Source organism: Trichogramma pretiosum, unplaced genomic scaffold (genome assembly GCF_000599845.2).
Source record: "Trichogramma pretiosum strain Unisexual culture from Peru unplaced genomic scaffold, Tpre_2.0 scaffold43, whole genome shotgun sequence".
NCBI classification, from domain to species: Eukaryota; Metazoa; Arthropoda; class Insecta; order Hymenoptera; family Trichogrammatidae; genus Trichogramma; species Trichogramma pretiosum.
Genome location: NW_019640864.1, coordinates 616460 through 626534, shown reverse-complemented (window position 1 = coordinate 626534; position 10075 = coordinate 616460). Strand labels below are relative to the sequence as shown.

At 48.2% G+C, this 10075-nt stretch overlaps 1 protein-coding gene across 1 annotated transcript; it reads right to left on the bottom strand.

Moving 5' to 3' along the window:
- Positions 1–3463: 3463 nt before the first annotated feature.
- On the bottom strand, positions 3464–9873 carry LOC106649715 (centrosomal protein of 162 kDa). Its single transcript, XM_014367298.2, has 6 exons — positions 9673–9873; positions 9190–9477; positions 9039–9129; positions 5338–8972; positions 5103–5264; positions 3464–5031 (listed from the first exon to the last, which is right to left on the bottom strand). Exons 1-6 carry the CDS (start codon positions 9709–9711, stop codon positions 4792–4794), a joined length of 4455 nt encoding a protein of 1484 aa, XP_014222784.1. The 5' UTR covers positions 9712–9873; the 3' UTR covers positions 3464–4791.
- Positions 9874–10075: the final 202 nt, after the last annotated feature.

Here is a 10075-nt window from a genome sequence, read left to right as displayed (position 1 = left end):
TGCGCGAGAAGGCCATGAACGAGAAGCGAGAGAGCAGACTGAGCCAGTATCGCCAGAGCGTCGAGCAGTACCGGAGAAGCACCACCACCGGGGCCCAGTCGACCGACCCGCTGCTCAAGGTCAAGGTCGAGGTGAAGCAAGAACCGATCACGCCTCCGCCGTCGCCACCGCCGCCACCAGCGGTGAAAAGGGAACCCAGCCAGCTCGATCTGATACGAGTCAAGAGCGAAAAAATCAAATCCGAAAAAGACGCGACGGTCGTGGCTGCTCTGGAAGAGATACCCTATCAGCCGCGCGGTAAGGACAGCTTCGTATGTAGAGGTGTTTTTTTCTGACCCCGCGTAGCTTAATATACTCGTCGTCGTCGTCGTCGTCGAATGAACAGGCAACTGGATGAAGCCCAAGAAGGAGCTGACGGACGCGGAATTCTTCGACGAACTGAAGCTCGAGCAGCCGCAGCGCTGCTATCCCAAGGGTCGCGAGAATCTCTCCTACAAGCTGCAGCACTTTCTGCTGGACGCCGAGGCGGACTTCTTCAAGATGACCCAGGAGGCCAACAAGCTCACCAGCCAGGTCGGCCAGATCGTCCAGGACATCTACGAGAGCGGCCGGGGGTGCGACTCCTGCTGTCCGTGCAGGCAGGCCAGGCGCACCAATCTCAAGTATCACGCGACCAAGCAGCCCTTCACCCAAGTCCAGGACACCATGGGCGACGATAGAAAAATGACGTAAAGTTTTAGCATTATTACGAACGCGCGACGTTTACTGAATTTTTTTAATTCTAACGGTTTCAACTTGCTGTTTTTTTTTTTTTTTTTTCAGTAAAATCGTCGGGGACATAACGATGCTGACACCGGCGTCGAGCATGTCGTCCAAGTGCCAGCTGATCCGCGTGCCGTCCAAGGACGAGATGTTCAAGCAGAGCCTGGTCGACGGCAACGTGACGATCGACGGCAAGAATTATCCCCAGATAACCGACGTGACCGAGAACGAGATTCACGTTCCCGCGAGGACACTCGTGCCGGATCCGGCCTACAAGGACGTGAAAAACGTCCCGCCCTGCGGCTGCGGTGCAGGCCAGCGCGACGACGACTTCATGATCGGCCTGCTGAAGAAAGACAAAGACAAGGACAAGTGCTACGCGCAAAAGTACAGGCCCGAGGAGACGAGCTGTTGCAAGGAGCAACCCATTAAAAAGGAGCCAAGTCGAAGGTCGACGGCGCCCGAAGAGTCGAAGAGCGTCGACGATCGCGAGGAGGCCGAGGCTTACGAGGATCAAGACTGGATCGACGTGGACGAGGAGGAGCAAGTGATCGAGCAAGTCGAGGAGGAGAGAAAGTCCAGACCCGTGTGTCAGTCGTGTCAGAGGACCCTGAAAAAGTCGATCTGCGCCGGTCGTGGCTCGAGAGTCGCCAACAAGTGCTCCTGCAACAGCCTGTCGGAATTCCTGCAGATGGACCTGAGAAAGGAGTGCTGCAAGAAGGGCCGCGACAAAGACTCGGCCAGGGAATCGTCGCGCAGAGCCTCCTCGGCCGTGTCCGGCAAGCCTCGGAAATCGAAGCTGGACCCGAAAGCGGAGTCGCGTCAGAGCGCGAGATTCATGCGCGCCATGTCCAAGCGACTGACCGTGGACTCGGTGAAGCGCGAGCCGTGCGACGAGCGCGAGCAGGAGGAGGCGCGCAGGCAGAGCCGACCTTGCCCCGAGCCCAAACCCATTCCCGAGGGTGGGCCCTTCGGCTGCAAGACCGAGTCCGAGGAGAAGCTGCCCGTGGCCGAGACCGTGGCCTATCTGGTCGATCCGCCACCGCAAGGCGAGCTGCCGGCCCAGGTACCGGTGAGGAAAGGCGGCAAGCCCTGCGAGTGTCGGGAGAATCGCAACAAGAGGCCGGTGAGGCTGTGCAATTTCGGTGACCCGGTTCCGATCAAGGATGAGCCCGAGGAGGGCAAGGACGAGCAAACCGTGAGAATAGTCGAGGAATTGAGGATGGTGACGCCGTCGCCGAGCATCAGGCGAGACAACGAGTACATTCCCGAGTACGAGCTCGCTGATCCCGTTCGCCGCTGCGCGTGCGGTGGTCCCGACGATATACCGCCAGAGATCGAGCTGAAGGACGGCAAGAAAATCTGCCAAGATCTGAAAGACGACAAGCCGTGGAAAGAGCAGCCGCCGGTCGACTCGCTGACGATCCCGTTGAAGCCCGCGGGCCCGAGGCTGAAAGTCGTGAGGCCCGTCTGCGAGTGCAGATACGAGCGCAAAGTCGTGAAGCATCGCGAGGAGACGGCCAAACTCGAGGAGCTCAAGCGCAGACCGAAGAATCCCGTGTCGATGATCGAGGACGTCGCGCCTCTGGGCTGCTGCACGGCCATCAAGGGCATCGCCATGATGACGCCTCTGCCGACCCCCGACCAGAGCGGCGACTATCTCAATTATCCAAGGTTCCCGATCAAGATACACGAGGTCTCGAATTTCCTCAGCAAGAAGGCCTACGCCAGGTCGGATCTGGCCAGGTGCCACTCGTTCAACAAGAAGCTCGAGGCGCGTTGCGCCGAGATGAGCAAAACCTCGCTCGAGAAGGAGATCGAGTTCGTGGAGAAAGTCAAGCTCGAGGAAGAGCGAGACGAAGCGGACTGCGAGTGTCGCGAGAGAGGCGGCAAAGACGACACCCTGTCGCAGTTCAGTCGAGCCACGTCGAGAAGGCGCAAGAGCGAGTACTACGATTCGTTGGAGGAGCGGATGCTCGAGTCGATGCAGGTCGCTGTGAAATGCCGTTGTATTTTTTTTGTCTTGAAATTTTCAATGTATTATTTTTGTTTGTTTTTTTTATGACAGAACGAGATCAATCGTATGAGCCAAGAGAACGAATTCGTGTCGGTAAAGCTGCCGGAGTACAACAAAATGCCGCAGATGCTCTACTGGATATCCTACCGTGCCAAGGGCATGAAAGTGTCGACTGGGGAGAGAAGTAATTGATAGAAAAAATCATGTCTTCCAAACTTTGCATCAATTCCTTTTTCCATCCAACTCGTTCGCGTTCTTTTGTTCCACAGAGAGAATCTTGAAGATGACTCTGAAAAGTTGGAAGAAGCAGGCGCGTAAGATCAATCCGATGATCGACGTCGACGAGTTCGAACTCACCAAGGCCGAGAGGAAGCGTCTGAACTTCGATCACGCTGAGTACTGGAAGCGAAGGGTGAGTCTATAATATTATATCAACGAATCATAGTTGAAATTCATTGACTGTCGTGCGCGTAGATCACGAGGAAAAAGGCAAAATTCTACAAGGAGTTGCGAGACGCCGTGGTGAACTTCGGTCGCAACATCTGGCCCACAATGCAGTTCGGCAAGTTCCCGGACATTCTGTTCAAGCAGGCTTACTTCACGTACTTCCCGACTTTGGAGAAAGGATGCCATGTGTTCAAACAATTGTAACAAATGTAATGACAACGACAACAAAAACGGACATAAATAATTTAATTACGGTATTTTATTAAAATTTCTTCACGACTCCGTGACATGTGTGTGTACAATTTGAACTCGCTTCGATGTAACGTAAAATTCCATTGAATTTTGTGCAAAAACTTTTTAAAACGTGTAAATAATGGTACATTTAGCTTAACTTACGTTTAAGTCACTATGAATTTCAATAAACAGCAAACAATCTTTCTATCATTTTTATTTTATACTCTCTATTTTATTCTCTTTGTAATATTATGCTAATTTCTTTTAAAGATATAAGTACTATATGAATGCAAAATTATTTGATTTGTAATGATCTACATTGAAAAATTAATACACTTTCGAATTGGCTACGGAGATTTCGTCCACATTATGTAAACTTGTTACACTAGAATCGGCAGTGTTCCGAGCACGAATGAGAAGCAGTTACATTTAATTTTATACGTCTTTTGGAATGATAAAGTAATTAAAAAATCAATTTACTTCATATAATAGACTTAAAATTATCGTAATATGATTGTGAAATGGAAGAATCATTCTGTTTGGCAAAAATCGTATGAAATTATCATTATCTGTATTAGTTACAGAAATTAGAAAATGGAAAATCAGATGTTTATCTGTGATTCCATATCTGTTTTTTTTCAGTTATTGTGATTGTTGAGTACTTTCAAAAAGACAGTATAAACTTCAAGTTCATTTCGAAAAAATAAAGATAAATTGAAACGGAGTTTTTTTGACTTTACCATAGATAATAAACTCCCTGTACAAGAATATATTGTATGACAATCGATGGCGCACTATATACAATGACTTTTTTCTACAAAAACTGCTCTAAATAATTTTTTACACGTACAATAAAGTTGTCGGGAAAACGCGCCGCGTTTCTCCGAAAATGCATTGACCAAGAATTACTTTTTTTCTTAACATTATCACAATGCAACAATCTATTCAAATCAAATGTACAAAATCATCGTACAGTGAAATCGTGGTTAAAAAAAATTAATTTTAAATTTGTACGCAAGGCAGAATGGAATTATTCACTGCTGCAAAATCACATTCAGTGTTCTAAACATAATACAATCTTATGTCTACCGTAAAAAATGAAGAATATTTACAAATAAAGCTTAAAAAAATAATTAATTGATTAATCAGTCGCTACACTTATGCTAAGTAATGTCATGGGCGCATCATTACAAGATAAAAATACTGAAACTCTCGTATAAGTGCTAATAATAACCACGAAATCACCTCTGCGAGACATTATAAAGAGATTTGCGCAGTACAATAAATATATAATATGTATAAATTCAACGCGTTGACGACAGGAAAGAAAATCAGGGCGACGTGAGATCTTGAAGCTTACTGAGAATGTGATCGAGCTCTTGGCGGAACTGGCAGAGCTGCTGCGACTGGCCTTTATCGCTGTGATTCATCTGATGAGGCTTGCAGGCGTTATCTTGATTGCGCGAGCGCAGCAGATCGCGCACGAGCTTTTGCAGGCTCATCTCGCGCGTCTCGTGACGCTGCTGGAGTATCGAGATCTTTTCCTGGAGTAGTTGCAGTTGCTGCGTGCTCTGTAATTTAACGGGCGTCAAAAATTTAATTTACAATTTGAACGATAGCAGCAACGATCTCCGAAACTAACCGGTGTGGAGAGATATTTAATCTTGTCATTGAGTACTCGATTTTTGCCTTCTAGGTGATCTCTCTCAGCTTTGAGTATAATGCACTGCTCCTTGTAATCCTGCAACTTGTCGATTTGTTGCTTCATGTGCTGTATCATGGAAATTTGCGAATTCACTTGCGCCTGAATATAAGAAATCGTTTCAAATAAAACTGATAGAATCGTTGTCAAATAAAACGATTGATTCTCGACTCACCTGCAACTTGAGAGATCTGGAATTCTCATCGGACTTGATGCTGTACTCCTTGACAATCATCGCTATCTCCTTCTCGTGCTCCTCCTGCAGCAGATTGAGATCTTGCAGCCTCTTGTTCTTCAACGCGATGAAGTCCTTGTTCAGCCGGCACAGCTCGTCCTTGAGCACCTCGTTTTCGCTGAGCAACTTTTTGAATCTGACCACGTCGCCGTGCGGGCCACCGTTGTTGTCCGTGGCCTCGCAGAGCTTGTGCAGCGACGAGGACATCTTCTTCTCGCCGGTGCCGCCGTTTTGATAGAAATTGGAATTGTTATCGTTGGCGTCGGCGTGGATGGTCGTCTTGGAGCTCGGCAACTTCGAGTCCGACGACGTCATGACCTTGTTGTTGGTGCTCTTAGCCTCGGCGTTGCGCTTGTCGTTGAGCAGTTTCTCGCGCTCCTTCTGCAGCTTGCGATTGGTCTTCTGCAGTTCCTGATGGTCCTTGGACAGTTTCGTCATAGCCTTCTCCTTTTGGGCGAGCTCGAGCTTGAGGCCGCGAATCGTCGCGAGCAGGTGAGTGTCCTCCTTGATGTTCTGCGACTTGGGTCCGGCTCGGTTGACGTCCCTCCTCTCGGCGAGATTCGGCTCCGAGTTCCTGTGCTCGATCAGTCGCTGCAAAGTCTGAGTGCTCGCGTTCTCGTACGTCGGTTTCTTCGGCTCGGTAGGCGTTGTCGCCGCCGTCGTGGCTTTTTGCAGCCTCGACTCGAGCTCCGACACCTGATGCGAGTATCTGTTCTTCATGTCGCTGAACGAGCGCTGGATCTCGCCTAGCTTCGCCTCGGCCGTCTCCTCGCGCGCCTTGATCTCCGACTCGAGGAAGGCTATTCTGTCCTCGAGCAGCCGGACCTTCTCGCCGCCGAGCTTCTCGTGCTCGGCGTTGGCCGTGAGTATGAGGGCCGACACCGAGTCCGGATTCTTGCGCTTGAGTATGCGCTCCATCTCGCGCACCTGCCGATTCAGGTCCATGATGTTCTTGTTGTCGAGTATCACCTGGTCCTTGAGCTTCTGCGTGAGCTGCTTCTCGCGCTCGCAGTTGTTCTTGGCGCTCTGCAGCTTCTCCTGGTAATAAGTACACTTGGTTCTCAGCTCGAGGATCTCCTTCTCCAGCGGGTCGGCGCTCTCCTGGAAGCGCTCGAACTCGGCGCGCACGTTCTTCAGCTGCTCGGTCTTGATGTTCAGCTCGACCTTCAGGTCCTCCAGCTGCTTCCTCAGGTCGTGCTCGTGATTCGTCATGGCCTGCAGCCGGTCGGTGATGAAGTCGTTCTTGGCGCGCAGCTGGTCCTTGATCATGTCCAGCTCCTCCTGGAGCAGCGAGTTCTGCTGCACCACGTCCTCGTTGTTGAGCACGAAGTCGCCGTACTTGGTCCTGAGCTCGGCCAGCTCCAGGCTCAGCTTCACGTTCTCCTCCTGCAGGTCCTTGAGCTTCTCCGAGAGCTCGTCGTTGCCGAAGCCCTCGATCGAGATGATCTTGGGCTTCTGCGCGGCGGCCTTGAGCTCGGCCTGCAGTCGCTTGGCCTCCTCGATCAGCCGCTTGTTCTCCTTCTCGTACGCGTGTATCACGTTGTCCTGGCGCTCGAGCTCCTTCTGCATGGCCATGAGCTTGGGGTCGTACTTGGCCTTGGCGTCGGCCGTCTTGCGCATCACCTGATTCATCTCCTCGACCTTGGCCTTGAGTATGATGTTCTGCTTCTTGAGCAGGAACATCTCCTGCTCGTGCATCTGCTGGGCGTCCTTGAGCTTGGCCTTGTGCGTCTCGATCTCGGCCTCGAGCTCGCTCTTGAGGTAGCGGAATCGCTGGCGCTCCTCCTGGTAGAGCTGCTCGAGCGACTCGGCGCCCGGGAGCGCACCACCGAGCCAGTCACCACCGCCCAGTGAATTTCTCCGAGCCACGTCGTCCTGCGCCCGAATCTGGCTGCCTCGAACGTCCAGAGGTATGTCGTTGCGATAGGCCAGAATCGGGTCCTTCCGCTGCTGTCTCGACGGGAATTTCGTCTTGGGCGCCAGTTTGCCGCTCGTCGGTTTCTGATGCAACTGCTGCATCTTCAGTCTAGGCACGACGGGTGGCTGCTTCTTCGGCAGCACCGCGGCCGGGGCCGGTATCGTGCTCTTCTTCATCTCGATCGTCGGCTTGTTGTTGATCGACCTCATGTTCTCCATCGAGGTGCTGCGCGGCGCCGCGCCGGTCGCCTTGGAAAACTGATCGTAACTCCTGGACTTGTTGATGTACGTTTGATTGAGCATTCTCTCTTCGGTGGCGCTCATCACTCGCACCGTCTTTCCGTGCTCTCCGCTCGTTGTCGTCGTTGTCGTCGTCGTTGTCGTCGACTTTTTCGACTCTTTCAAGCTCTCCTGGAGACAGGCAAAGTCCTGCGAGTCCAGGTACTGGCTGGTGCTCAGATCTATGAGGTCGTGCACGTTCGTCACGTTTTGGTGATCGCCCAAAACGCCCATCTGCTTGATGACGTCGAGGGCTTTGAAATTTTTAAAGCTAAAGTCCTCGCTCTCCTCGGCTTTCGGCGTTGTCTTCTTGTCCTCGGCTTCTTTCTTCGTCGATTTTTCCGCCAAGAGCTTAGGAATGTCGTCGGCGAACAGCTCCAATCGTGGCGTGAGACCGACCGTGTACAGCTCGTTCTTGTCGTTGATAATTTTTTTCGTCTCCACGCACTTGCTGTTTTTCCGGGACGATCTGCCGCTGGAGGATCTGCTGGATTCGTGCCTCGGGCTCTCCTCCGGCAAATTATCCAATCTGAGAGTGCCAAGGGACATGGACTGGCGCATCGGTGAATTGGTAGCTGCGTCACGTGTCTTCTTTGGCTCGGTCGTTAATTTATTTTGGACGGTCTTCTCTTTCAAAGGATCGAATTGATCTAGAAGCGTTAGCGAGCTAGTTTTCGATATCGTCTCAGCTTCTTTATGGCTCTGTTCTTGCAAGAGTTTCAGAAAATGAGTGAAATCCTCTTGATCGAGACTCGAGCTGCGCGACGACAATTGCTCGGCACTTTCTTTGGTTTTTTCAATGAGTGCTTGAAAGAAATCTTTGTCCACGTCGGTTATTTCCTCTTTGAGACTCTCCTTTTTTTCTTTTTCAACTTGCCTCTCTTTTTCTCTTTTTTCTGATTCGGAATGTCGCTCTATAAAATCATCGTGATCAGAACTTGTTACTTCTGTTTTTCGCTCCTCCAATTTTTTCTTCTGAGTATCTATTTTTTGTGCGGAACTGGTGGTATCAAATACTTCTTCAATGGAAGGACTAGAACTCTTTTTATCCGTTTGATCACTGTTCTCCTTCACTTGATCTTCTATCATTTTGAAAATATTTACCTCTAACTGTCTAACTTTTTTCAAATCTTCTGAGGAAGTATCGTTTGCATCAGGAACTTTGGTTTCAGACATAAATATATCCTTTAATTTGTTATTGCCATTCTGCTGCACTAATTTTTCTGCTTCTTCCAATAACTCTTTGACAGATTCTTCTTCAATAGACATTATTTCATCTATCGTTTTAGCTGTTTTTACTGGATCTGCAATTGGACTTGTCATTCCAGCTATTTTATTCATTTCTTCAATTATACTTCCAATATCTTCATCTGTCGCATCTAAATAAAAATATTTATCAATAGTGCTTTAAAATAAAATTCTAACATTACAATGAAAATACTCACTTCCAGCATCAGATTGATATTTGTCAAAAGCGATAGAGGCTAGTACATCTTGCAAAGTATCATCTTTTTTAGCTGCCTCTACCTCATCTTTCTGCAAATAATCCAGAAAAATTAAACCAATTTACAATGATATTTTTAATATTGCACTTACTTTGCACATGTTTTCCTTTTTAATGAACTCTTGTACGGATGAGGTATCTTCAAGTTGTAAAAGTGGAGTATCTGGTTCTTTGTTTGACTCATTCTTCTGTTCATTTGGTTCTTGTTCAGTTTTGGGTTTTCTCAACCACCATTGATCTTTTTTCTGAGGTGAATGTTGAGGCGGTGGCTCTGCCTCTTTTTCAAGCTTGGTTTTAAGTTTTTCTTTGACATGTACTGAATTATCTCTGATACTAATGCTGACTGATGAGCCCAAAATATCATCTTCAGTTGAAATAGTCTAATGTTTTGAAAAGATAAAATTATCAATATGAAATTTTTTTTCAGAAAATAAATCATTATTCTGTTGTGATTCAATCATAAAAATAAATAATCAAGAAAATGAAATTCATGATGCTATTATAAAACACTCATAATTAAATCAATAGCAAAATGTCATGAACTATCGTTTGAAAACATATATATACACACTCACATCATCGAATTGCGAGGGATTTTGTGCATCACTCGACATGTTAGCAGTTTCGAAAGTATGTTTGACTAATTTTTACACCAACAAATTATAGATATACATCTCTGCACCGTATAATTATCCAAGCGCATCGTCGACTCATGTCGCTGATTTTTGACACTCAATATAGCAACTCGCTACACTGGAGAAAATACACAAACACAGCTCGCGTTATCTGCTACACGAAAAAGGGAGTGAGTTTGCGTCGCCTTTGGTTGTTCTGCAGATTGACGCGCGCGCATTTCGCGCCAATACTTGAAACTTCGGAGCGTCACGATTGAAATCGTTGAAAAATTTGTTCAAACAATATTTAAAAACGTGGTTGCTGTTTTCGCTGTAACACGCGAATGCATTAGGATGTATTTGA

Coding starts and splice junctions, on each gene's coding strand:
- LOC106649715 (XM_014367298.2), bottom strand. CDS start 9,711: ATGTCGAGTGATGCACAAAATCCCTCGCAATTCGATGAT. Junction 8,973..9,038: donor ATATCAATCTGATGCTGGAA/GTGAGTATTTTC, acceptor ATTTTTATTTAG/ATGCGACAGATGAAGATATT. Junction 5,265..5,337: donor CCAGATCTCTCAAGTTGCAG/GTGAGTCGAGAA, acceptor TCTTATATTCAG/GCGCAAGTGAATTCGCAAAT.